The sequence below is a fragment of the Fistularia commersonii genome, chromosome 9 (genome assembly GCF_037954325.1).
Source record: "Fistularia commersonii isolate RoL2024-O1a breed Wild chromosome 9, RoL_Fcom_v1.0, whole genome shotgun sequence".
NCBI classification, from domain to species: domain Eukaryota; kingdom Metazoa; phylum Chordata; class Actinopteri; order Syngnathiformes; family Fistulariidae; genus Fistularia; species Fistularia commersonii.
The window spans coordinates 17,872,446-17,899,968 of NC_141292.1; the positions used below are offsets into that span (position 1 = coordinate 17,872,446).

A 27,523-nucleotide genomic window follows, 5' to 3' on the forward strand; every position below is an offset into this window, starting at 1 on the left:
TCGTCCAGTGAGGTCAGAATTGATTGATGGACCGCTTTAGTTAACAGGGGACTAGTTAGCACATGGCATCTCCTAGCAACCGTGGTTAGAATCCAGGCTTTTCCATCCTTGAGAAATGACCTGGTGAGATCCATCCTGGTACACCATCCTTGTTACTGACTGGGCCGAACGTGCAACAGGAAGTGTCTGTTATCACGCAAACCCCATGCTGGGATGTCGTCAATTGATGGCGGACTTTGAGATTCTGTCTTCTCGTAAGGCGGACCCAGAAAAAATGACCAGGTATTCGGTAGTTTCGGCCTAGAGTGGTAGTGTGCCTGCTCCCGGTTGGGGAACAACCACTTGTCCACAACTTGCACAGTATGGAGTCATGCTCTAGGAAGGTTACTTCTTGTTTGATTCTATTGAGCAATCCGTTAGCAGACAACCCGGACCCACAGAGCCTGTATGCTAGCAAGGGACACTCAGGTGCTGTTTGCGTTGGGGGCAATAAACCTCTTATCAGAGAAGCTGCTCCGCCGAGCATGTTAAGGCATTGCCCCCCCTTGCATTGCTCTGACTTGTATGCTTTCTCAGGCTACGTAGCAGCATGGGGCCACAAAAAGCCACGTGCCACCACAGACATGAACAGATCGGTGTTATCTGGAGAGCGGAGAAGAGGTCTTTGACAGGCAGTCATGGATGAAATATACCGATTTTGGGCGTATGCTTGGAATTGCTAATGGGAACCCGCTATCTAGGAGTACATTATGGGGGAGCAGCTCGGTGTTAACATAGCAGAAGGAGTGTTAGATATGGGTCACCTTTGTCCAGATTTTTCTTGTTTCTGGCGGGGAATTCGGCAAATGGCCACCACATCTTGGTTCCAGCCTTCCTGTGAGTCTGATGCTCCACTTCCTCAAGGCTCTTGCTCGTTGCTTGGTAACCCTGACTGTCAGAAAGGGAGCCATGGGCGTGGACTCGGACCCCTCATTCCATCAGTGGTCCGATGCAACATCCTTGTCTACAACGTAGAGTGGTGGTTGTGGAGAGCAACTTGCCAGACCAAGGGTTTGGTTCCCTTGAGGGTTAGTAGGGTCATGTACACCTGGATCGATTACAAAGTTGCCATTGGGCTCTGGTACCTTCCATACTGCTCGTTCCACGACCTTCAAGCCAGTGCGTGTGGTGAGGAGGACCTTGAAGGTCCTTCACGAGGCCCGAGGAAGTGCAGGGTTTGGTTGCTTGTTTAGGAAGTGCGTCCTTTACCTGTTGGGAAGTCTGAGTGGCATGTTTTTGCATCCTTGAAGGATTGCGTCATCGCGCCATGAGGTAGACGGGTGCAGGCTGGCTTCCTATCCTTTGCCTCATCCTGGGGTTGATCCGAATTTCACACGCCTTCATTTGCCTCTGGCTCTCTATGTCGCCCCCATACTTGTATGCCAGAATGCTGCAACCACGTCCATGGCCGCATTCACGAAGTGAGCGCAGTTATAACGGCTTATTCTGGTTGGAGTTCCCCATCTAGGGATGGGAAGTCTTCAACCCATCTGGACCACATCTCTACCATTACCCCAGCACAGTGGTTCTTAACCTGGGTTCGATCGATCCCCAGGGGTTCGGTGAGTCAGTCTCAGGGGTTCGGCGGAGGTCGAGACAAACATTGGTGATGACATCACTGGCCGCAGGTGATCACGCTACATAGCTCGGCCTATCCGTGCTGCGGGGATTTTGGCGCGCTCAGTTGTAGTTACTGTCGTGATGGTACGTCATGTGATTTCTTTCTTAATATTTTAATCCCTTCATACTAATTATGTCAGGCAAAGAAAGAAAGCGGTCGGAAGAACACGTACAATACGGATTCACATGTATGACGGAACGCGATTGGAATCGATGTCCGAACTACATGATTTGCAAAGACAAGATGAGCAATTCTAGTCCAGCACCGGCAAAACTAAGGGAAGGCTTTCTTCAGCTGCATGGAGATGGGAACTACAAGAACATAGCGCTTGCTGAATTCAAGGTGAAGGGAGCCAGATTCCATGAAAAGGCTACTCCGCCTGTTCTTTGTACCCATCGACGAAACGATCCTCCATCCAATAAAGAAGGGTTCGGTGAATGCGCATGTAAAACAGGTGGGGTTCAGTACCTCCAACAAGGTTAAGAACCACTGCCCCAGCAGTACCAGTAGGTCTTTCACATTCTCTTCTTTTTTCTGTTTTTCTTTCTTCCACATCCACAATTACTTGCGTTTCTCTACGTCATCCCAACCTTGGGTTCTCACTCTCCTAACTTAGTCCATCTTAACATTTCGCCCTTTGGAAAGCAAGGATTCTCAACTCAAACGTATTTCTTTTCCATGAAATGTATGAGTGGACCTTCTGGAGAACTCTGCTTAGCAGAGAAGTTCAAGATGGTTGTGGTACTTCAGCAGGGATCAGCTCTGAGCCCCTTCTTGTTTGCAGTGGTGATGGACAGGCTGACAGTTGAGGGTCACCCATTCTTGTCTTTGTAAATAAAATGCCTTACCTCCTCAGAGTGTTCTTGCATTTGGGTCAGGTACTTCCTAAAAACCGTGACTGGAATAAGAAGTTGCACCCTACAATGTGACAAAATATAAATATGTGCAAACTATCCCTGTTTTATCCTTGTTGTCATCAGTTATCTGTTCCTACCCTTTTTGTTGTCCGCGTCCTTTTAATTGTTATTTATATTCAGTTATTGTTTCGCTGCTGTGACGATGAATTTCCCCACGGGGAAAGTATTGTCTTATCTTAAATTGAATATTTAAATAAATCTAACCTTAAAAGTAAACAACGGCGATGGTTGCTATGGTAACAGCGCAGTAGTAACACCTATGGTATCCAAGGGAGTGGATGTGTAGGAGAGTGAATGAATGGATATTTGAATAGATGAATGAAAGAGAAGTCCATTGAGAGCAGAGCTGTGTGTTAAATAGTCGAACGGCAGCTGGCAGGAAGGACCTGCGGAATCTCTCCTTCACACACTTGGCCTTCTCTGAACGTCCGGGTCGGGTATTTGTTTTGAATTACATTACATTACATTGCATTTGGCAGACGCTTTTATCCAAAGCGACTTACAATAGAGGACATAGGGACTGCAAATACACTTGCAAATACACGAATTTCACTCACAAGTCCTCATGGTCTCATAGTCGTCATACATAAGATCAGGTTACTCAGAGTTCTTCGGAGAACGAGCGGACTCGAGTGTAGCGTAGGATTCGTAGAATTAAAAGGTAAGGAGGAAGTAGCAGAGGCTATATGACGGGCAGCGGTGTTTTCTTGAGAAAAATCCCTGAAAGGGGAATTTTTCCACTACAAATGCATAAAAAAAAAACAATAAAAAATAATCAATTTAAACTTTCCAATTTTTATTTTTTTTTCAATTATCAAAAAATTATCTTGAGTTTTCTGGAATTTATGTAACGTCTGGAATAATTCAGAAATGATAAGTAAATGAAGAGGACTGGACGGCAGTTTACAGATGGGAGGGGGAGGAGGGGGGCGGGGCTACAGGGTCAGTCGCCACGGCGACAGGTCAACAGAGCAGAGCGGGAGAAGGAGACGGAGGCAGTGGAAAAGAAGATAATAATAATAATAATAATAATAATACATGGGATTTTTATAGCACTTTTCATGACACTCAAAGACGCTTCACAAGTAAAAAAACAGAAGGAACCAGAAGATGAAGGTGAGATGAAGATTTGTTTCTTACCTGATTTAAATGGAGGCGGCGGTGAGGGGGCGGGGCTTAACTTGGACGGTCAGCTGTCAATCATCCAGTCGTTCACCCTCTCAGTTGCCCCGCCTTTTGTCATCAGTGGGCCATGGGAGGAACTCAGAGAACATGGAGAGAATACAGGCAGGAGCACTTCCTGTTTGTTAGCACCTCCCAAGGACCACTTCCTGTCTGTGTCCGACGTCCCAGGAGCACTTCCTGGTTGTCAGTGCCTTCCCAGGAGGACTTCCTGTTAATTAGCGCTTCCTCAGGAGTGCTTCCTGCCTGTAAGCACCGTCCAAGGATCACTTCCTGTTTGTTAGCGCTTCCTCAGGATCACTTCCTTTTTGTTATTGCCTCTAATGAGCAACTCCTGCCTGTAAACACAATCCCAGGAGCACTTCCTGTTTGTTAGCGTCTCCTCAGGAGCACCTCCTGTTTTCTAGCTCCTCCCCAGGAGCACTTCCTGTTTGTTGTAGCCTTCCATGAGCACTTCCTGCCTGTAAACACAATCCCAGGAGCACTTCCTGTTTGTTAGCGTCTCCTCAAGATCACTTCCTGTTTGTTAGCGTCTCCTCAGGATCGCTTCTTGTTTGTTAGAGCCTCCCAGGAGCACTTCCTGTTTGTTAGCATCTCCTCAAGGTCACTTCCTGTTTGTTAGCGCTTCCTTAGGATCACTTCCTTTTTGTTATTGCCTCTAATGAGCACTTCCTGCCCGTAAGCGCAATCCCAGGCGCACTTCCTGTTTGTTAGCGTTTCCTCAGGATCACTTCCTGTTTGTTGTAGCCTTCCATGAGCACTTCCTGCCTGTAAACACAATCCCAGGAGCACTTCCTGTTTGTTAGCGTCTCCTCAGGATCGCTTCCTGTTTGTTCGAGCCTCCCAGGAGCACTTCCTGCCTGTAAATGCCATCCCAGGAGCACTTCCTGTTTGTTAGCGCTTCCTCAGGATCACTTCCTGTTTGTTATAGACTCCAATGAGCACTTCCTGCCCGTAAGCGCAATCCCAGGAGCCCTTCCTGTTTGTTAGCGTTTCCTCAGGATCATTTCCTGTTTGTTGTAGCCTTCCATGAGCACTTCCTGCCTGTAAGCACAATCAGAGGAGCACTTCCTGTTTGTTAGCGTCTCCTCAAGATTACTTCCTGTTTGTTAGCGTCTCCTCAGGATCGCTTCTTGTTTGTTAGAGCCTCCCAGGAGCACTTCCTGCCTGTAAATGCCATCCCAGGAGCACTTCCTGTTTGTTAGCGCTTCCTGAGGATTATTTCCTGTTTGTTAGAGCCTCTCAAGAGCACTTCCTGCCTGTAATCATCATCCCAGGCGCCCTTCCTGTTTTTTAGCTCCTCCCCAGGAGCACTTCCTGTCTGTCATTGTATCCCTGAAAGGACTTCCTGTTTATCAATGCTCCCTCGGGAGTGCTTCCTGTTTGTCAGTGCTTCCCAGGATCACTTCCTGTTTGTTCGCACTTCCAAAGGAGCATTTCCTGTCTGACGGCGTGCGTCAGTGAGCGTCAATGTTTGAACACTCTTTTATACGCCATGTTTGTTTCTGCCATCGCCCTCTCTGTAGTGACGACATCGTCCGTTTCGCCATCGCATCTCCTCATTGGTCAGTCGGTGATGTCACTTCCTCCGCTCGCCGCAAGATGGCGTGTTTCCGTGGCAGCCGGGACGACTTCTACGGGGAGGTTCTGCTATTGGACGAGACCAAGCTGCAACTGACGGCGGAGCGAGGCGTGAAGGTCGGCGGCCATCTTGGCTCCGTGTTTCCTTGACCCGTCGCCGCTGGCTGACCTTTTCCACCAATCCCCTCGCAGAAATCCACTAAGGGGGCGGCCATTTTGGATCAAGTGTTCGCCCACCTGGGCTTGTCGGAGGTTCGCTTCTTCGGCCTGAGGTTCTGCGATGCCGGGCAGCAGACGGTGCGGGGAGATTCTCGATCGATCGAGCCGATCGTTCGTCGATTATTGATTATTACTGATTGTTATTGATTATTGTTTCCCCTCAGAGGTGGCTGGACCCGACGAGAACCCTCTCGCAGCACCGAGGCCTCCGTGAGCTTTATTCACCAATTCTTGCATGACAGTGTTACTCAGTGCAAACATAATTAGAATGTAATTGCATGTAATTACAATATAATTACATGTAATTACATTAATTTTCACGTAATTACATGAAAGCTACATGTATTGTCATGTAATAGCATTTAGTTATAACATAATAACGTGTATTTATCTGCAATGACTGGAAATGGGATGTAATTATATGAAATTACCTGTAATTGCAATGTAAATACATTAAATAATTAATATTATAATAACACTCAATTATAACATTACAACATATTGATACACAGTTACGATAATGGCAATGTAGTTATAAGCACTGACATGAATTTACAATTTAATATGCAGTTGTAGGATAAAGTAACATTTTATTATAATGTAATAATATGTGGTAGGTTATTGTAATGTTATTAAAATATAATTGTGAATCTTAAATGTAATGTCAACATTTAACTTAATGTACTTGCATGTTACACTGTAATGTTGTGTAATTATAATGAAATTACAATATAAATACAGGTATTTAATGTGAATTACTTATATCAAAACATTATAATACAAAAACATTCATATGGTAACATGCACTGATGGTGGATTATCTCATATTGTAATATAAATACATGAAAATAAAATATGACTTCAGGCTATTACGATATGATCATTGCAATTTATTATCTAATTACATTTAGTTACATGTGATGAGATGTCATTTTAATTTCACTATCATCTAATTACACTACATTTTTTTTATAATATAATACATAATAACATGTATTTGTAATATAATTAGATATAGTTGTAATGTAAACACATCTCATTGCAGTATATTTACATTATTCCATCAAGACCAAATTTTTACATTATAAATACATATATCTACCTTATAATTGCATTTAACTACATTTTACTTATATGAAATTACATGCAATGAAAATGTAATTGTACGCAATTAATACATGGAAATATGTTGTCATTACTTTGTAATTTCACGTAATTACATGGAATTACACTGTAATTACAATACAGTTACATGTTTTTGCAATATTAATGCTGCCATTACACCGCAACTTAATGATACTACTTAAAAATACTTAGAGTTTTGAAAATTAAGTGCAACTCAAGTGCAATTACATGCAATTACATGTAATTCAACTGTAATTTCATGCAATTACATTGTAATTGCATCATCATGAATTCTGTGCTCGGTCCCAGTGGGGCCCCCGTACATTTTCTACTTCGGCGTGAGGTTCTATGCCGAGGATCCTGCCGAGCTGGAGGACGAGGCCGCTCGGTGAGCGCCGCCCCTTATTTTGAAACGCCGCCGTGCGCTGATTGGCCGGAGATGCGATTACATCACGGCTCCGCCCCCCTCCACGCAGGGACCAGTTCTACCTGCAGCTCCGGCAAGACATGTGTCGGGGTCGTCTGCCTGTGACCTCTGACCTCCGATCTCGACTTCAGGCTCTGATGATGCTGGGTGAGGACACACACACACACACGCACACATGGACTGTAAGTGTGTGTGTTGAGTTGTGATGGTCTTCTCTTCAAGCTGATGGAGGAGATCAGGTCCAGGTGGAGCTGGAGAACTTGGATGAAACCCTGAAGTGGAACCATCTTGTCGCTCGCCGCCTCTTCCTGTCTCACTGCTCGTCCCTCCAGATGTACGGCGCCGACCTCTTCGCCGCCTACGTGGGTTGACCGTCTGTGTGTATCCTTGTTTGTGTTTGTGTGTGTCACCCGTCCCCTCCCATGATGCTTTGCAGGGCGAGAACCAATCAGAGTACTTCCTGGGTCCCACGCCGGTGGGCGTGGTCATCTACAAGAACAAGGAGCTGGTGGGAAAGTACTTCTGGTAGGACCTGCCCAATGATCATGTGACCCCCTGTCAATCATATGCCCCGCCCACTCATCACTGACCCCACCCACTGACCCTGTGACTCCGCCCGCTCCCGTCTTCAGGCAGCGAATCAGCAAGCTGCACTTCAGGGAGCGGACCTTCGAGCTCCGGGTCGCCGGCAAAAGGGTGAGCGATGGATGCTAACCGCTAATTGCTAACAGCTAACCGCTAACAGCTAAGCTGTGTGTGTGTGTGTGTGTTTGTCAGAATTCAGAGACATCCTTCTTCTTCCACACGTCCGACCGGTCCCATGGGAAGAGGCTATGGAGGAGCTGCGTGGAACATCACACCTTCTACAGGTCTCACACACACACACACACAAACACACACACACACGTGGACACAGGTGACATTTGTTGTGTCTTCCAGGATGTCCAAGTTGAGGGCCGGCATGGACATGCGGAAAGACAGGTGAAGGAAAGGCCGGAGGTCAACATCTGGAGACTGGAGGCGGAAGAGTAATGGTGTGTGTCTTCTGGTCCACAGCGTGAAGAAGAAAAGCACAGTCGTCATCAAACATAAATTTCTCGGTACGTCTCTCACACACACACACACACACACACACACACCAACCTGAAAGTTTGACCTACATCCTGCGTAACATCTTCACCACTTCCTGTTTTTGTGTCACCTTGGAACCAGGAAGTCCCACCTCTGGCCCCGCCTCCTCTCCGCCAGCCAATCGGACGCAGGATGCCGTTGCCGAGCCAGTGAGGGTGCGGACGGCGCCCGCAGCCACGCCGCGATTGGATGCCACAGGGCCAGGGGGCGGAGCCGAGCCCAGTGCACCCTGGGAAAACGGCGGCTCAGTCAGGTGGTCCCAACGGTTGCTTCCGATCGATAACTGGTCATTTTACGATGGCGTTATTGATCGTCGACCTCTCATTGGCTCCCAGCGGCCTGTTCAAGGCCTCCCCCGCGTTTCGTCCAATCAGCTTACAGGAAGAGCCACGGGGAGGAGGGGCACACGGGTGAGGGGCAGACAGGTCGGACGGCCAGGGGAGAAAAGGATAACATCTGATTGGCTGTTTCCTGTCTTGTAGGCGGAGCCGAAGTCTGGATGGAGAGCTGCCAATCAGACGCCAGCGGAGGAGGTCTGGGGGCGTGGCTTATGTCTGGCTAAGTCAATGTAGTTATTTGACTGACAGACACGGAGTTAGGTCATCTGTAAATTGGGCTTGGAAGGTTTCGGAAAAGTATTTGGAAAGTTCTGAAATGTATTCTTACATTTTTTGAAAGTATTGGAAAGTTTCTTAAATGTAATGGAAAGTTTTTGGAGAGAATTTGATTTATTTTCATTTACTGGAAAGTTTTTGAATGTATTGAAACGGTTTTGAATGTTCTGGAAAATGTTTGAATTCATTGGAATTTTTTTTAAATTTTTTTTAATGTATTGAAACGGTTTTGAATGTTCTGGAAAATGTTTGAATACATTGGAAATTTTTCTGAAAATTTGGAAATTTTCAGATAATGAAAAGAAAATTTTTGAAAGATTTGAAATTGCAGTAAGTTTTGAATTTATTAGAAAGCGTCAGTCAGTTACAGAAAGCTGTCTGATGCATTGGATTGTTTTGAAATGTTTTAGAAGACTTTTTGAATTTATTGAAAAGTTTCAGAATGTTTCCGAAAATGGCGGAAAGTTTTGAACATTTTGGAACATCATTAAGGTTTTTGTTGGAAAGTCTAAGATAGTTTCAGAAAGTCTCTGAAAATGTAGGAAAGTTGAGGAATGTATTTGAAAGTGTTTTTTATTTGAAAGCTTTCAGATTCAATTGAAAATCAGAAAGTTTCAGAAAATTACAGATAATTTCAAAAAGTTTTGGAAAGATCTTCAAATTATTGGAAAATTCTTTGAAATTACAGGGAGGATTTGGAAAGTTTTTCAATTTACAGGAAAATTTCTTTGAAATGATAAAAATTTGGAAATTTATAGAAACGCTTTTGAAAGGTTGTGAAAATTATGGAAGGATTTGGAACACTGTGAAATTTTACTTTCCTGGACAGACGGCTTGTTTACCTTTCTGACCTCCCACCTTAAGGTGCCGCTCCCATGGCAACAACAGCAGCGGCAGCGAATCAGAGAAGGCGGTGAACATTGGTGAGCGTCGCAGGAGGAGATCAGGGAAGCGGTGAGAGAATGGCTCCGGCCCTCAAGCACCATCACTCCCTTCACCATTCTAATCCACTTCCTGTTGTCGCCCTGCAGCACCAATCAGAAACCTGACTCCATCCCCCGCAGCAATTCGTATGTAAACAACACAACTGATACTCAGAGTGCATGTCGGTGCGTTAGCTGCTACCAGCCGCGCCCTCTGAAATGACAGCGCTAATGCTAACATGGAATTGATCTTTGTAGGCGGAGCCCTAATGCCCAAATATGGAAGCACATCCAGTACGTGGACTCCATCTTACCCTCTACATTAATCACTTATTATATATTAACCCTCGTATTATGTTAAGGGTCAATTTGACCCATTGGGTCAATGGGTGAAATGGGTCAAATTGACCCTTAACATAATAAGAGGGTTGATATCATCATCTTTATTACTATTTTTACCATCAGTATATTTATTGTTATTATCAAATCTTGTCAAAACATTTCTGTGGCAGCTGGACTTAAATATTATTATTATTATAGACTGACAAACAAGCTGTTTGTTCACAGGAAGCAGCTGGTGGATCCTGACACTCTGATTGACAGGGAGATGGAGGAAATACCATATAAGGAAGTGAGGTGATGACCTTTGACCTTCTTTGTGTGTTCCCACCGGTTTTACTTTTAACTTATACCCATCTCGAACTTGGAAAAATAAAACGTGTAGTTTTGGAAACAATTAACGGTAGGTGAATCATGGGGTTTTTGCAGAGTCCCTGCTGAGCCAATCAGGACGCGGCCTTCACCCAGGGGGCGGAGACATCGCAAGTCGGCGTCGGCCTCAGAGCTCCAGTGAGTGTCAATCAAACTGACGTCGCTGTCGACATCCGTCGAGTTTCCGGTGGTCCAACGGTCCTTTTTCTGTCCACATTTGTTTCGCTCAAGGACCAAGCTGGTCCCGCCTCTTCCTGTCACCACGGCAACCGACACTTCACCCAAAGGCCCTGAGGCGGTGGCGGCTGTGAATGCGCTCAGATATTAACGCTTTGGGTGTCACATTTACCAAGTCGGAAAGCGTCTCTGGTGTGGCTTGCTGTTCGGTTGCTAGGCAACCACCTGCTGTGCAATGTCGTCCTGCACTCTGATTGGACAAGAGGTCTGGCAGACATGTCGTGTCATGATATCTAAACAAATAAGTTATAAACATTGTGGAAAGTACTACATGTAGTACCCGTTATAGTATCGAATGGTATCACATGGGAATACTCAGGCACAAATACTTCAAAATAAACTTTTAAATTGAGTTCTTCAAAAACTCAACCCAAAACTTTTGGGTTTATTGGAGAATTTTGGATTTATTGGAAAGTTTCAGGATGTGTTTATTAAGTCCTATCATTTTAATAAAGCATTTTTGTTTTCTTTTTTTAAAGTTGTTTTTTTAACTGGAAACCGTAAGAAGCTCGTTTTATTTTGAAGGTGCTGAGCCTCGGATGGGGGGGGTTAATAAAGCTATCTATGTTTATATCGTTGTACTTCCGCCGGCTTGTCCGCCTTCTTTTATTTTAAAACGTCCGGCGGAAGTCCATTCGTCGCTGCTGGAGTCCAACTTGACGCCGGTCTGCTGTGTTCGCAAGGCAGCGGCGATTCCTCGGGGGAAGTAGCGCCCAGATTCGGCCTGGTTCCGTCTTTGAACCCGCCCGAAATGAGCGCTAGGGGAGCGAGGGTTGTCTCACGGATCATCGGGGCTTGAAAAGAAGGTAAAAAAAAACGAGTCCTGGTTTGACGGAGTCCCACAAGCTAAAGCCTGCTAATGACTGCTAGCCGCTTTTGCTAGCTCGACCACTATCCTTTATTTCCCACCAAAACCCGTTCTGCCCTCCCTTCCCCCGCGGCTCGCCACAGGACTGCCCCCGCCTCGGCGTCCCCAGGCTCCCCCCGCCGTCGAACGGGGTCCTGGTGACGAAAGGAGCCCACCGAGATCAGCTGTCGGACAGCTGACGGGGTTTTAAACAACGGATTTCGCGATTCCATTTATTTTCTCCCCTCCCTGTGGATGCGACGGAAATCTCGCGTGATGCTGCGAGACGTGGCGAGAGGGGGTTTGTTTTGAATTGGTGCAGTGATGAAGTCACATTACTTCACACGCACCTTTTCATTTAAAAATGTTGATATTTTGGACAAACAAGTGGTTTAAAATCACTTTTCATGCTGTCTGGAATAAAATTAGTTGAAGGGCAGTGCTTAGCGCTTCCTGTGTGGGGTTCCTGCAGGCTCTCCGGGTTCCTCCTGGGTTATATTCAATATATCCCTTCAATCACAATAATATAGTATGTGTGAATGGTTGTTTGTGTACATATATGAAGTGTGAATGAGTGATATGGTAGATTTTCCCAAATTGATACCCCCTCTATCACAGTCCTGCTTTCCTTCCCTCTGTTCTCCCTCTCCCTCTCTACCTTGGCGGATCAAGGCAGAAGGCTGCCCACATTGAGATGAGATGACCTTGATATGCTTATTTTGTTACTATTTAATCTCTCTCATGTCTCTTTTTCCCAGTTGTCGTCATGCTCTCTCGCCCGCTTACGGCCGTAGCTCGCAACCCGTCTCTCCCATTGGCCGCTGATGACGACGATGATGACGACGATGATGACAACGATGTGGGACTGCAGGAAGGTACGTCTTGTTTTTTTCGGAGCTATCTCTCCATGTCTCTCCGCGTTTTCAAACACACACTTGACCGTTTTATCGGGCTTTCTTTATATTCAAAATAAGTTTCAGAGCCGTTAAAGTTGTTCAATACCCTCATATAGGTATTCGACTTTAAATATAGGTATTCGACTTTAAATACCCCAATATTGGTTCTCTACCTTAAATATAGATTTTTCCTTAAATACCCAATAGCGTGGGATTATTTAAGTATAAATTATAGGTACCAAATCAGGTTTTAGGCTCTGATATGGGTTTTCTATTCCTAATCACCCTAATATAAGATAGGTGTTCCACCTTAAATACCTTAATATACAGGACTGTCTCTGAATATTAGAATATTGTGATAAAGTTCTTTATCTTCTGCAATGCAATTAAAAAAACAAAAAATACTTTTTTATGATATTCTAATATTTTGAGATACGATTTTTTACTTTTCTTAAGATGTAAGCCATAATGAGCAATATTAAAATAATGAAAGGCTTGCAATATTTCAGTTGATTTGTAATGAATCTAGAATGTATTACATTTTTGTTTTTGTAATTGCATTACTGAAGATAAAGAGTTTTATTACAATATTCTAATTTTCTGGGACAATCCTATATTTTACTTGGTTAGGTTTACATCCTGATCAAGGTTTCTCATCTTAAACATCCCAATAAAGATATTTCTTTTTCTTCTTCTCTTAAGTATACTAGTACTGGTATCTTTAAATGCCCTAATATAGGAATTCCACCATAAATATTTTAATATAGGATTTCTACCTCAAACACCCATATGCATATTCTTCCTTAAGTACCTTAATATAGATATTCTCCCGTAAATACTGTAATATTTAATTATTATTTTATAAATAATATTTAATAATGTACTGTGTTTTCCCTTTAATATAAGCTCGACGCCAGAATTGTAGCACATAAAAGTGACCTGTTTGTGTGTGCGTGTGCGCACGTGTGTGTGTGTGTGTGTGTGTGTGCGCGCGTGCGCGCTTTGTGTACACGCGCGCACATGGGGGTCAAAGTTTAGTTTGAAAGTTTGAATTGTCTTGAGCTTGTGACTGATGTTTCCCTCCAGGAGTTTCTCCTCCTCGGAGGTCCTCCTCATCCTCTCCTCCTCTTCCTCCATCCCATCGCGCCACCTCCACCTCAGCGACGCCCTCCTCCTCCTCCTCCTCCTCATCCCCCCATCCAGCCGCTCACCACGCACCTCCACCTCCACCCTCCTTTTTTCCAGCCCATCCCTGCCTCCAGCCATCTCTCTTTGCCTTCCGCTCCCTCCTACCTCCGCCTCTATTCCCTCCTCCTCCTCTTCCTCCTCTTCCTCACCTCCAGCCGCCGCCGCCCGCCCCCCCACGCTCCCCCACGCTCTCTCCACCTCCTCAGCCTAATCCTTCCTCCCTCACCCGTCTTCCTCCTTCTCCTTCCTCCTCCCCCGCTCCTCCATCGCCCGACCTCGCTCCTGCTCCTCCTCTTCCTCCCCCATCCTGCCCCTGCTCCTCCCTCCTGCCCCGCCTCCTCTCTGCCCACAGGATGGAGGTGCGTCGCCTTCTGCGAGGAGCCTTGGCGACCCTGAGCCGCCGCCTGGACGCCCTGGAGAGGAGCGGGAGGAAGAGGAGGAAGCGGCGGCGCCGCCCGCAAGGGGATGAAGAGGCGGCGAGGGTTCCTCCAAGCCCCTCCTGTATGCCACCTCCTCCTCCTCCTCCTCCTCTGGAACCCCGCCTCCTCCGTGCCGCCTCTCCCTCGTCTTCATCGCTGTCCTCACCGTCCGACAGCGAGGAGGTGTCTTTGGAGCCGAAGGGGAGGAAGAGGAGGAGGAGGAGCTCCCACGGGAGTCCACGAGGTGGAGCTTCTCAGCGCACCAGAGAAGAAGAAGAAGAAGAAGAAGAAGAGGAGGAGGAGTTGTGCGGAAGGTTTGTGGGTAGGATGGCGTTCTCCATCGGGGAGTCAGAGGCGCCGCTCACTCTGCGCAACTTCAGCGGGAGGTGGCGGGAAACAGGCGGCCGATCGGAGAAGGCGCTCAACGTCGTCAGGCGGAACGGCGTCGTCGCCACGCAGATGTTTGACAGGTGGGGACGCCGTCGCCGGGGGTGATGCAGCAGTGAGCCGAGCGCTATGTGTTCCAGTGACGTCTCTCCTCCCCCTCTAGCCTCGCCGCTTCCTCTTCCCAGAATGCCCTGCGCTTCCTGCCGCCGCCTAGGAGGCTCGTCCAATCCGCGACCACCGTCACCATCCCCGGCGGCGAGTGGGGTTTCTCGGACTTCCCCCCACTGTCCTTCGATCCCACCCCCGTGCTGCGGCTGTCGGTGGTCGCCGTGGAGGCCATGGCGGCGGCGAGGGGTGGCAGCGGCAACCTCCGGCCTTTGAGGGACTGGACGGCCCCGCCCAGCCTGAGCACCGACCACTGGTTGGTTGCTTTATACCGATGTAGCCACCTGATTGGCCGCTTTTAAAAAAATGTGACTCGCTTCCGCCCAAATGTAATCACATGATGTGTTGTCCCCGCAGCTACATGCGGCCGTCATCGTCATTAAGGTAACAAACAAAAAGGCTCTTGGCGAGTGGGTTAGCGCGCCGACTCGGCTGCCAACGTTGTTTTCTTTCCAGCCGCAGCTTGGGCTTTCCCAGCCAGAGGCTCCAGAAGCCACGGGCCGGTCACGTCACCAGCTTGCCCGCCAGCCAATCGGACGCCGGCGCCAAGTACCTCAACGCCAACGGCGAGGTGAGCGGTACCCCCCGGTGGTCCCCCTCCCTTCGCCGGCCCATTAATGGCTCCGCCCTTCCCCACAGAGGGCGAAGCGGGTGTCGCAGATCCGGATCCGCCGGGCATCGCCGCGGGAGACGCCGCTCACGCCAATGGGACTGCCAAAGGTCAAAAGGTCAGGCAGGGATGAGACAAGGAAATGCCGGGTGGCGGTGGCAGCGGTGGCAATGACGGCGCCTCTGAACGCTCGCATCTCCACAGGTTGAAGAAGAAGGAGTTCAGCCTGGAGGAGATATATACCAACAAGAACTACAAATCCCCAAACCCCAACAGGTAAGGAACTACAGACCCCCATTTGAAAGAACTACAAGTCCCAGATGCTCCGCCTCCTCACCGCAGGAGCCTGGAGACCATCTTTGAGGAGCCGCGGGAGAAGGACGGCGCCCTGCTCGTGATCGGCCACCAGAGGAGGCGCAGGCTCCTTCTCTTCCCAGACTTCACCCAACCCAGGAAGAGGAAGAGACCACAAGGTATGATGGGAAATGTAGTTCTTTAAGAGGCCAAGCCTCCAACCCTTTTCTCCTGCCCAATGGGGTCATGATGCTGGAGCCTCTTGCGTCACAGGGGTGGGCCTGCCCATCACCATGGGGGCCAGAAAGCGGACGGCGGCACGGCGGCATTACCACGCCGACGATGACGAGGCCGATCTGGACGTGATGCTGGTGGAGCGACTGAGCGCGCTGGAGGACTTTCTGTCGCGGCAGGGCCTGGAGGTGTGACGCCCCCCCCCCCCTCCCCCCTTTTCAAAAGGCCAAAAAAAAAACAAAAGAGCTGCTACTGCGCTCGCTGCTGCTGTTACCACGGTGAATCCCTCATTGGTGGAGGGGGCGGCGATGGCACAGTGAGGGTTTGTCGTTCTTGCGGTGTACTTGATGTCATTTTTACAGTGTCGTCAGGCCGACCCGACTGACATAGTTGCCCCCAACACGCCCTTTGACCTCTGACCTCTGGGAAGCCACGCCCTCTCCCCCCTTAGGCCGTGCCCCTTCACATTTATCAAGTTCCGTGGCGTCGTCACCCTCCCACACCCTCACTCTTGCCGCGGGGACCCCCGAAACCCCACGCTGCGGCGCGGTTTTGTAGTATTGTGATATTGTAGTAGCACTCCCAGTACTACTGCACTGAGCGTAGTACTACGCAGTACTACTGCAGCTGCTGGTGAAGTTTTTAATATATATTTCTGCTGAAAGTGTTTCTATTTTTGGAACAAATAAACGTTTGTTTCTGCACCTTTGCACTCGGCTCTCCTCACTGCCTACCAATTCGTCAATCTTGTTTAGGATCAATGGATCCCCGCTCAGTCATTGGCTGAGAGGCAGGCTTCCCCTGGGCGAATCAGAGGGCCTCATCTGGAGACATTTACTCATTCGTTCATACATACGAACTACCAACCATTCATCCACTTATTCACTCGTCCTGTAAATGTTGGGTCTCCAATGAACATGAGCGTGTTCTGACTGTGGGAGGACCCCTGGAGAACCCTGTGGAATCCCAGACACAGGAAAAATCTGGAGATTCCATACAAGAAGGTATATTCATTCATCTAATGAATTAAACACCATTATTTATTTATTTTAACTAATATTAAATACCACTATTCCACTGTCATCTATTGATTTTTAATCTACAGGAATCATTGGACTGTATTTCAAAATAAGAGTAATTCAAAATATAATGTTTTTGTTTTTTTTTTAGCATTGTTATCTTTTTAATCGTTTTTTTTTATTGAACATAAATAGTATAAACAGATATACATATGTACAAATAAACATGGCAAGGTAGAATCGAATGTCAATGAATCAACCGGGGATGAGGAAGATGAGGACATAAGGACATTTGTTCTGTATTTAATCACTTAACTGTACAAGTTAGCAGTATTAAAGTTTTGTGAGACATGTTTAATGCTCAAAGAAAAAGAAAATAAAGGTAAACAGATAAATAAAAAAATGGTTAAAAAAAAACATAAATAAATTGCAAGGAGAATATAATGTGTATTTAACTTGGTGGTACACAAGGAATCTCAGACATCAAACTGTATATTTTTTGGTTTTTGGATTTTTCCATAAGTTTTAAGGATTTTTCTGTATAATTCAAAATCCTTTATAAAGAACATAAAATTGTGAGAACACTTTTCCATTCTGTTTTTGTGAATGAAGACCTTGGCCAGGCCTAAAATAACATTGAATAATATTATTTTTTGATTTTTCTAATTCCATTTCCGGTTCCTGTCTCAGTGATTGACGTGTTTCGATGAAGCCCCGCCCCTTTTATTTTATTTTTTTTATCAACGAATCTGTTTAGCCAGGGGAAACACAAAATCAGACAGCCACATAAAGAGAAAATATAAGACTAAAATACTGTCTATGCTGATACACATACACTCAAATATCTAAACAAAATATATGGGTATAAGTCGCCCTTTTCAATCTCGTATTAGATCAGTCTCCCTTTTTCTTCCAGTCCAACCGGAAGTCTTACTTTTAAGTGACCCCTACATGTTACGTCACTTCCGCAAAAGCAAGATGGCGGCGCCCCTGCGGCTCCTCGGCGCAGCGGCGCGGGCGACATTCAGGTGCGTTTCTACGTTTCTTCGACTCCTGCCCGCTTTAGGGTTTGCGGGGTTGTGGCGTCACGATCGGTTGTGCGTGATGTCACGGCGAAGGCGCGCAATATCGTTCGATTTCCGGTCGAGTCGATCGGTTGTCAATACGCCCGATCGGGTCGCTGATCACCGAGGTTTGGGGGCTGTTTTTGTTTTGTTGGGAGGACCTCCTTTGGGCGGGGGTTCCTTCCTGGATCCTCCATGTTCTCCTATCTGGTTCTCTCAGGGTTCCTCAACATTGGTGCTTCTTGTTCTCCCACCTGGGTTCTCCATATGTTTAGTCTGTGGGTTCTCTCCATGTTCTCCACCTGCTACCTCTCAAGATTCCCCTTCCTTGTATCTCCTAGCTCTCCTGCCTTGGTTATTTCTACATTCTTATACCTTGAGTTCTCCGTGTCCTCCTATGTTCTCCTGTCCTCTTTCTCTATGTTCTCCGTGTTCTTCTCCTTGGGTTTTCCATGCTCTCCAACCTTCCATGTTCTCTTTGGGTTCTCCATATTCTCCTTCCTTGGTTCTCCATGATCTCAATTTTCTCCTGCTTGTGTTTTCCTCCCCGGGTTCCCCATGTCATCCTATCTGCGTTCTCCATTTTCTCCTCCTTGGGTTCTCCATGACCTCCGACCTGGCTTCTCTCACCAAGGCCTCCAAACCATAGGTGCGAATCAGAGGGTGAATGATTGACAGCTGCCCTGTGGAGCTTAAGCCCCGCCCCCACCGCCAGCTCTGATTGGCTCACAGCGGTGATGTCTCTCTTTGTCGTTCTAGACGAGGGCCGTGCAGCAGCGTCCCAACGCGGTGTCTGACCACGGGTGAGTTGATCAGTCTCTCGCAGGTTGATTGATTAAGGGATTGATTGGCATCGTTATGATCACCCTTCCCATTGATCTGCTTAAATCTGTGAAGGCCTCCTCCCTGGAGGTCAAAGGTCATAGGACACCATATTGAAGGAAGTGTTGTGGCAGTGAGTGTAGGTTTCCACGGTAAACGGAGAAAGCTAGGGGGGTTGCTGACATCATCATGGGGAGAGCCCAGAGCCAATCAGCTGTCTCCGCCCTCAGGTCGCAGCTCGCTGCCCCGCCCACGGCCCCTCCCCGTCCTGGTGGTGACAGGTGGCGGTTACCTTGGTTACCAGCACTATAGGAGGCGGGGCCAGCAGGATGATGGGACCCCGCCCACCGTGGCCACGCCCACACAGGTCAGGGGACACGCCTACTTTCCCAATTGATTACATCATTCCATCGATAGCCAATCACTCTGTGTCCAATCAGTGCCGGCATTTTTTTCGGCGGCTTGACACACTCACATTTAAAGGCCTAAGTCCATATACACATATAACATTTAGGTACACCCACATATATAAATATACACAAGTAAATCTAATAATTCTCAACAAATATCACACATTAACACACACACGCACATACTTTTATATGTATAAGCACTCATCTTCACACAGACACTCACACAAATGTATCACATAAAAAGTCAACACAGATACACACATTGACATGAATATTTAAACACTCATATTTATATACCGTATTTTTCGTACTATAAGTAGCAGTTTTTTTCATAGTTTGGCCGGGGCTGCGACTTATACTCTGGAGCGACTTATTGAAATTGTGAAATTATTGAGCTCTCTTGCTCTGATGTGTGTGTGTCTGTGTCTGCGTCAAAATTTAGCGGGGGCGGGTTGTGAAAAAAGATGCTATCAGCGACTTCTGTACCTATGAAAATTGATCATTTCAACATTCGCGGTAACTTATTAGAACAACTGAGAAGGGCTGAACAAAAATGCCACAGATAAGAAAACCATATTCTGCAGGTAACAAGCCGGAAGTAGTGAAATACGCAGCCGAAAACGGCAATCGAGCAGCAGAAAGAAAGTTTGAAGTTAGTGAGAAACTTGTAAGGGACTGGCGAGAAGCGGAGGTTACTCTTACTGAAATGAAGAAAACTAAAAAAGCTAATCGCGGGCTAAAAGCTAGCTGGCCACGGCTAGAGGAACGAGTTCACACTTTGGGTGCTTGAACAAGGTGCTGCCGGGAGAGGCTTGTAAACAAGAGCAAGGACACCATCCTGTCGGGATTCAGAAAGGCTAGAATAATTGGAACTGCAAGTGACGATGACTCTGACGTAAGCGACGTACCGGTAGAAGCGGAAGTGGCGCATTGTCTACTTTCGGAGTTGGCGTAGTTGTTCATAAGTGACACCGAAGAAGAAGATTTCGTTGGATTTAGTGATTAAGGCTGACACCGATTGTTTGGTTGTAGCATGTGCTATATGCTATAGCTATTTGAACGACTCTTACCGTAATATGTTACGTTACCATAGCCTACCAGGCACGTTCTCAGTTCGTTGTTTATGCTTCATATCGGCTATACTAGGCTATACTTATTCAGCCTGTTGTTCTCTATTTTTATTTTAAATTGCCTTTCAAGATGAAATGTCTATTCTTGGTGTCGGATTTTATCAAATAAATTTCCCCCCAAAAATGCGACTTATACTCCAGTGCGACTTATATTTGTTTTTTTCGTTCTTTATAAGGCATTTTTGGCTGGTGCAACTTATAATCTGGAGCGACGTATAGTCCGAAAAATACGGTATAGACATATATACTGATAAGTGCATATACATTTAAGTATGAACAGACACACTTTTATGGGAATGAACACAGACATACATATAAGTATTATAAATACACAAATACATAAAGTGTTAACATGTGAAAAGTCAAAGCACACATATTAAAACATAAATCTACACAATTGCAGAAAAATGTAACACGCACATGCACTTGCGCAACAGTGCAAATACTGACATAAGCACACACGAGTAAACTCAGTGCATACACAAAAACTCACATGACCATAAAAACACGCACGCACACACACACACATTATCACACAATAATTGGACAGACATTAACAATAAGCTAAGTTGTGTGAGGGAGGGGTTTGTGTGTGTGTGTGTGTGTGTGTGTGTGTGTGTGTGTGTGTGTGTGTGTGTGTGTGTGTGTGTGTGTGTGTGTGTGTGTGTGTGTGTGTGTGTGTGTGTGTGTGTGTGTGTGTGTAAAAAGTCACGGTCACCTTCTCCAGAAGATGCAGTGTTTATACATGACAGTGTCTGGGCGTGGGATTCAGGCCCCGCCCCCTCTCCTCAGCCCTCCAAGCAGCTCCTGGATTGGCCGTTGAGATGTGATGTGATTGGTTGGAGAAGTTGGGCTGAGCAGGCGAGGGATCTGATTGGACGAAAACCCTTGGCCCAAACCTGATCATGGTAGAAATTGTATAAATAAATAGATACGGATAAAATACATTCAATTAGAGAATTAAATAGTTTATAAAAAGTAATTAGAAAGAAATGAAATTAATATGTTTGAAATTCTTTCATTAAAGAAAAGTTTTTAAAAGAAAGAAAAGATTAAAAAAAAAGTAATCGATTGAAAATAAATCACATTAATATGAGGATATTTAAAATAGTCTGAAAATAGATGATTGGCTAAATATATACATTTGTAACAATAATATAAGATACACATGTCATAAAATTATAACTATTATAATAGAATATCATTATTAATATTTCAAGATTCAATATTCAAGATAGATTCATTTAAAAAAAAAGTTGCAAAAAATCTTGTTATTAAGAGCACCTTTTTTTTAATGGTTTATTGTCTTAATTCATAAATAAATTAAATAAGTGAATGATAAATCATTTAAAAAGGAAACTAAATCGGTTTCATTCTCGCTTTATAAAGCAAAATTATATTTAAAGATATACATATAGAAATAGGAATAAAAATATGTCTGACATTCAAACTTATTCAATATTAATAATAAATGTGATTGTATAATTGAAAATAAACAATCAGAAATACATAATCGACAACAAGGATGTCTTTATCTGGTTCTGTATCTTTTTTAATTCTTTGTGGTTTATTATCTTGTTATAGTTAAATAAAGTCATTTATTATTGTGTCACAAAAGGTGATTCATTGTGTTCTAAATTTATAATATTCTTACTAGAGCTTACTAGCTTTTTAAATCATTTTTAAATATACATTTTAAAATCTTTTTAAGACGTTTTGGCCCCGCAAAATAAAACCCTCATCATTTTTTTGATTTATTTTGTTTTTGGCTTGATTAACTAACAGATAAAGTCATTTATTATTGTGTCACAAAAGGTGATTCATTGTGTTCATTGTGTTCTCTTAATCATTTTTAAATATACATTTTAAAATCTTTTTAATACGTTTTGTCCCCGCAAAATAAAACCCTCATCATTTTTTTGATTTACTTGGTTTTTGGCTTGATTAACTAACAGATAAAGTCATTTATTATTGTGTCACAAAAGGTGATTCATTGTGTTCTAAATTTATAATATTTTTATAAATTAATTTATAAAAAATATAAATAATAAATTTAAATAAATTGAAATTTATTTATAAATTTATAAATTAATTTATAAATTTATAGAGCTTACTAGCTCTTTTAATCATTTTTAAATATACATTTTAAAATATTTTTAAGACATATTGTCCCCTGCAAAATAAAACCCTAATTTTTTTTTTTTTTTTTTTTTTGGCTTGATTATCTATTCATTAGAATAGTTAATCCCAATCAATAGAACACTGATGGATGAAGTGGATGCAGGGGCTCTGCAGTGATCTGCAGTTGCCAGAGAGGGCAGGGCTTTGCGAGTGTGTGGGCTGGAAGTGGGAGGATCTGCAGGGGAATTAGCGCACCTCCCCCGGACTGCGAAAGCACCACTTCTCCATCTCTTTCTTCCCCGTTGGAGCTCAGCGTCCGACCCCAGTCCTCCCCCCACCCCCACCCCTCTCCCCGCCGCCATGTGCCGACGACCCCCGAACTCGGCCTCCAGGAACGCGCTGTCATGGTGAGCGGCGTGGCCCGTCGCCCTGGCGACGGTGGCGAGCGGCGGCAGCGTGACCTGCTGCGGCAGGTGAGGCGGCGGGGCCGTGATGGCGAGCGGCTGAGCGAGCGAGGAGGAAGAGGAGGGGGAGGACTCGGGGCGAGGCAGAGGGTGACCGGACGCTTCAGGTGGGGACTGAAGGAGAAATTTGACAGGAAGCTAGAAAAGAACTACAACTTGTTGTTTGGACTACAAGGTCATCGGCGGCTCTGTTTTGAAAAATAATTCAACACCAACTCGGGATCGTACGACTGTTGACTCTTATTTACGTTTCATATTCAGAGTGATGGAAGGTATTAGCAGGCATTTTCAAAATAAAGGCAGATTAGGGCGCTAAAGCTGTTTTCAAAACAAAGCAAATGTTCATGCATGAGGCTTAAAAGAGGGTCACAGATTAGTCTGTGTTTCTATGGCAACGGCTGTATCAGCAGGTCAGCTATTTTAGCTGTAGCCTCGCTTAGCCTGCAGTAGCTTATTTCTAGTTGATCCTGTGCTAACCTGCTAACCCAGTTTTCCTGCGGGTGCAGGGGGTTCTGTGAGCTCGGGGGGGGGGGGGGAACAGGAAGTGCTGACAGGAAGTCGTGTGCTTTGTAGGGGAAAGTTGAGGCGAAACAGGAAGTCGAAAATGCTGACTCGGCGATCAGTCAATGAGAGCTCAGACCTGAGAGTATATACTTTAAAGTTATATATCCAAGTAATGGTTTTTCATGTTCATCAGCGTGCTATTCACCTTAGCATCCCTGATTGTGTGCATTTTAGCATAGCCCCTCCCTACTTCTCCCAGTCACTAGCCCCATGCTTCAGCCTTACCTAACGTATTTTACATCTGTGTTTCTTAGTTGTTTTTTTTGGTGTCCCTGATTGTGTGCGTTGTCACAAGCATGCGCTCTCACCTTAGCTAAAGTGCTTGGTCACCCTTTTTTTGTCTGCTGTGTTAGCAACCTAGCGCCTCTTCCACCAGTGTCACCAGGCCTTTGTTAGCACCCCACCTGTGTGTTTTAGCTTTGTTAGCAACATAGTCCCTCCTCTTTGCTCCTGTGTTGCCCTAAGGGAACTGGTTAGTTCCCATACTGTTTTTTTTTAGCCGTGCTAGGAATGTAGCCCCTCCTCTGGTGTCACAAGCCCCACCCTCTTGCCTTTGCCCCACGTGTTATTGCCCCACCTGTGATTTTTAGCCGTGTTAGCAATGTAGCCCTACATCCTCTGGTGTCACAAGCCCTGCCTTCTCAAGTTAGCTTACATGTTATGGCCCCAACTGTGTTTTTTAGCTTTGTTTACAATAAAACCCCTCCTCCTCATTCCTCCGGTGTCACAAGCCCCGCCCTCTCACCATCGCCCCGCTCGCCTGTTTTGTCATGATTTGTGACTTGTAGATTCCTGTCGTCTTCGAAGTCCCATGAAATCTCACGAAATCTCACATAATCCCGCAATCAGGCTCCGGGTGCCACATTTGGCTTTACGCCGCCGCCTGAATGCAATGGGCGGCGGTGTCGGCCGCCCTGCCCTCTGGCGTCGCTGGCCAATCGCCATCCTCTGCTACATCCTGCCCCTCAGTGCGCTGCGGCCGTTGGCCAATCGGGTAAGAACGACTCATCGGCCGGCTTCTGATTGGACCCAGAGTGAAATAAAGATAGACAGCGGCATTCCTTTTCCCACGGCTTCTTCACCCCCCCTCCTCCCTGAGACCTCCGCTCTCGTTTCCTGGTCAGATGTGACTGTTCCCTGCCCTGCCTGCAGGTGGCGCTGTACCGCTCCTTCCCCACCCGCCTCCTCTCCCGGGCCTGGGGTCGGATCAACGGCATGGAGCTGCCCACGTGGCTCCGGAAGCCCATCTACTCGCTCTACATCTGGACCTTTGGCGTCAACATGCAGGTCAGGGGGAATGGTTTAGATGTCTCTATGTGATGTGTGAATGAACGAGTGAATGTTTTTTGGTCTGCATGATGTTTGAAATGAGGTGGTAAAGGGTTGTAGGTCTCATAGGACTTGTAAATGGATGTATCACTAAAGGACATGAATGAATGAGTTGGTGGCGGTGTGTTTGTATATGTGTGAATGAGTGAATAAATGTATGTCTATATGATGAATGAATGAATGGTTGCATGTCTATAAGAAGTGTGAATGCTTGTCTACATCTGGACCTTTCCCCGTCAACATGCAGCACATATGCGCTAGCATGCTAACACAGCTGTAGGCCAGGATGCTAATGCGGCTGCATGCTAAGGCAGCTGGTGCCCTCCACCCGACTTCCTGTTTTCGTGTGCAGGAGGCGGCGGTGGAGGACCTCCATCACTACAGGAACCTGGGCGAGTTCTTCCGGCGACGTCTCAAGCCTGCCGTCCGGCCACTCTGCGCCTCCGCCTGTCTGGTAGCTCCGCCCCTTTTTCCCTCCCCTGAAGTGTGGTCATGGATTTAAATCTGTTAGGCTCCACCCACTCCGCAACTCAACTCACGGCCCAACTTCTCCTCTGCCAGGTGTCTCCGGCTGACGGCAAGATCCTGCATTTCGGACAGGTGAAGAACTCAGAGGTGGAGCAGGTGAAGGGCATCACCTACAGCCTGGAGAACTTCCTGGGCCCACAGGAGGGGCGGAGTAGCGGTAAGGACACGCCCGCCCTCACCTGTCGGGGACGCCACCTTGACCTGCCATGCCTCCTATATCCATCAGGACCCCACCCTTACCTGTCTTGACCGCATCTTCACCTCTTGCTTCTCCATATTCACCTGTCTGGACTCCACCTTTACTGCATTCACCTACTGTGACTCCACCTTGTCGTGACTCCGTCTTTACTTGTGTGACTCCGCCTTACCTGCCGTGACTTCAACTTCACTGTCATGACTACTTCTTGCTTGTAGTGACTCCTCCCTCACCCAACAAGGCTCCACCTTTACTCTTATTGTCATGACTCCACCTTTACCTACGGTGACTCCATCCTACTTCCTATGACTTCACCTTTACTGTCCTGACTCCACTTTTGCCCATCAGGACTCCACCTTACCTGCCGTGACTTCACCTTCAGTGTCATGACTACTTCTTACTTGTAGTGACTCCTCCCTCACCCAACAAGGCTCCACCCTTACTCTTATTGTCATGACTCCACCTTTACCTACGGTGACTCCATCCTACTTCCTATGACTTCACCTTTACTGTCCTGACTCCACTTTTGCCCATCAGGACTCCACCTTACCTGCCGTGACTTCACCTTCAGTGTCATGACTACTTCTTACTTGTAGTGACTCCTCCCTCACCCAACAAGGCTCCACCTTTACTCTTATTGTCATGACTCCACCTTTACCTACGGTGACTCCATCCTACTTCCTATGACTTCACCTTTACTGTCCTGACTCCACTTTTGCCCATCAGGACTCCACCTTACCTGCCGTGACTACATCTGCATACAGCTTCTTGCACCTCCGTCTTGATGTGGCCATGTGTCCCAATTGGAACTCGATGTTTTCCATGGCGACTTGTGACCTGATGATCTCACTTCTTGTTACGTCCGCCAGGGGCGGAGTCCTCTTCCTTCCGGGACCACCTGTTGTCCTCCGCCGACAACGACCTCTTCCACGTGGTAGTCTACCTGGCACCGGGCGACTACCACTGCTTCCACTCGCCGACGGACTGGAGGGTGGAGCTTCGCCGGCACTTCCCAGGTGAGACTCCGCTCACTCCCTCGCAAGCTCCCTAGCCCCGCCCTCTTGGCACTGCCCCCTCATGATGTCCCTGTGCGCTCGCTAGGCTCACTGATGTCGGTGAACCCTGGCGTGGCTCGCTGGGTGAAGGAACTCTTCTGCCTAAATGAGCGCGTGGCACTCACTGGCCGCTGGCAGCACGGCTTCTTCTCCCTGACGGCGGTCGGCGCCACCAACGTCGGCTCCATCCGTGTCTACTTCGACCAGGTGAGCGCCGGAGAACGTGATCCATCGACCCGACTGGTACCCCGATCCCTTATTGACAAAGGGACTTTTTGCCCCCCAGGAGCTTCAGACCAACGTCCCTCGCTACAGGAAGGGTGCCTTCTACGACCGGAGCTACATAACCATCGGAGACCCGGCGCTGAAGGCGCCAGCGGCAGCGGAGGAGGAGTCGTCGAACGGAGGGGGCGTGGCCTTGCAGCGGGGAGAGGCGCTCGGGGAGTTCAACCTTGGCTCCACCATCGTCCTGCTCTTCGAGGCACCAAAAGACTTCGCTTTCAGCCTGACGCCGGGACAGCGCATCCGAGTGGGGGAGGGGCTCGGAGGCCTCTGATTGACTCTTAAACGGGGAGCCTGACCTCGCCCCCCCCCCCCCTCCAAAAAGACATTGCGGGTAAATTCAGGGACTCCCAGAATGCCTTGTGCGCCCCGAGGGCAACATGCCAAAGCTCCTCTGACCAGCTTCTGCTGCAACCGCCTTCCTCCGTCCACCTCGCCGGCACGGCTGATTGGTAGACTCGCGCCAGGAGGAGGCCTCCGATTGGCCGGAGAGGCTCGTCACGGCCTTTCTCTGAGCAGGTGAGCATCGGAACATCGGGAACATCAGCTCGTCATGTAAATATCAATAAATGTTTTTTTCATTTCTTTCGGGCAGATCGGATTTCTTTGAGGCTGTGCGAATGTCCATGTTCTGTAAATGAATGGTTGAACATTTGTATGTCTAAATGAGTCTATGAACGAGTGAACGGTATAAATAAAACACTATAAACGAGTGTTTATAGATGAAAAATAGAGTCGGGATGGTTTTATTTTTCTCATTTTGTAAAAT

At 46.7% G+C, this 27,523-nt stretch overlaps 3 protein-coding genes across 7 annotated transcripts; all 3 read left to right on the forward strand.

The window, feature by feature from the left end:
- Nucleotides 1-3,557: 3,557 nt before the first annotated feature.
- epb41l4a (erythrocyte membrane protein band 4.1 like 4A) lies at nucleotides 3,558-11,041 on the forward strand. Its single transcript, XM_086153016.1, has 21 exons — nucleotides 3,558-3,693; nucleotides 5,286-5,457; nucleotides 5,533-5,637; nucleotides 5,724-5,769; nucleotides 6,994-7,072; nucleotides 7,161-7,258; nucleotides 7,334-7,473; nucleotides 7,548-7,636; nucleotides 7,744-7,807; nucleotides 7,889-7,980; nucleotides 8,051-8,092; nucleotides 8,168-8,211; nucleotides 8,324-8,391; nucleotides 8,441-8,652; nucleotides 8,725-8,775; nucleotides 9,721-9,810; nucleotides 9,888-9,965; nucleotides 10,038-10,073; nucleotides 10,347-10,415; nucleotides 10,548-10,628; nucleotides 10,722-11,041. Exons 2-21 carry the CDS (start codon nucleotides 5,362-5,364, stop codon nucleotides 10,816-10,818), a joined length of 1,677 nt encoding a protein of 558 aa, XP_086009142.1. The 5' UTR covers nucleotides 3,558-3,693; nucleotides 5,286-5,361; the 3' UTR covers nucleotides 10,819-11,041.
- A 323-nt stretch (nucleotides 11,042-11,364) lies between these two features.
- Nucleotides 11,365-16,475, forward strand: LOC147231494 (uncharacterized). Of its 2 annotated transcripts, none has more exons than XM_086152911.1 (10): nucleotides 11,365-11,533; nucleotides 12,333-12,449; nucleotides 13,557-14,547; nucleotides 14,628-14,885; nucleotides 14,987-15,013; nucleotides 15,086-15,200; nucleotides 15,269-15,357; nucleotides 15,444-15,515; nucleotides 15,582-15,712; nucleotides 15,807-16,475. In XM_086152911.1, exons 2-10 carry the CDS (start codon nucleotides 12,341-12,343, stop codon nucleotides 15,959-15,961), a joined length of 1,947 nt encoding a protein of 648 aa, XP_086009037.1. In that variant the 5' UTR covers nucleotides 11,365-11,533; nucleotides 12,333-12,340; the 3' UTR covers nucleotides 15,962-16,475. The 2 variants fall into 2 exon arrangements, with proteins under 2 accessions (XP_086009037.1, XP_086009038.1); XM_086152912.1 differs by having other exon boundaries at nucleotides 11,392-11,533; nucleotides 13,674-14,547.
- A 1,288-nt stretch (nucleotides 16,476-17,763) lies between these two features.
- pisd (phosphatidylserine decarboxylase) lies at nucleotides 17,764-27,484 on the forward strand. Of its 4 annotated transcripts, XM_086152924.1 has the most exons (9): nucleotides 17,764-17,814; nucleotides 18,610-18,653; nucleotides 18,903-19,039; nucleotides 24,517-24,651; nucleotides 25,046-25,147; nucleotides 25,255-25,378; nucleotides 26,287-26,433; nucleotides 26,519-26,679; nucleotides 26,759-27,484. In XM_086152924.1, exons 1-9 carry the CDS (start codon nucleotides 17,765-17,767, stop codon nucleotides 27,026-27,028), a joined length of 1,170 nt encoding a protein of 389 aa, XP_086009050.1. In that variant the 5' UTR covers nucleotide 17,764; the 3' UTR covers nucleotides 27,029-27,484. The 4 variants fall into 4 exon arrangements, with proteins under 4 accessions (XP_086009050.1, XP_086009053.1, XP_086009051.1 ...); XM_086152927.1 differs by lacking the exons at nucleotides 17,764-17,814; nucleotides 18,610-18,653; nucleotides 18,903-19,039 and adding exons at nucleotides 22,676-22,743; nucleotides 24,214-24,358 and having other exon boundaries at nucleotides 24,489-24,651; XM_086152925.1 differs by lacking the exons at nucleotides 17,764-17,814; nucleotides 18,610-18,653; nucleotides 18,903-19,039 and adding exons at nucleotides 22,682-22,743; nucleotides 24,214-24,358.
- Nucleotides 27,485-27,523: the final 39 nt, after the last annotated feature.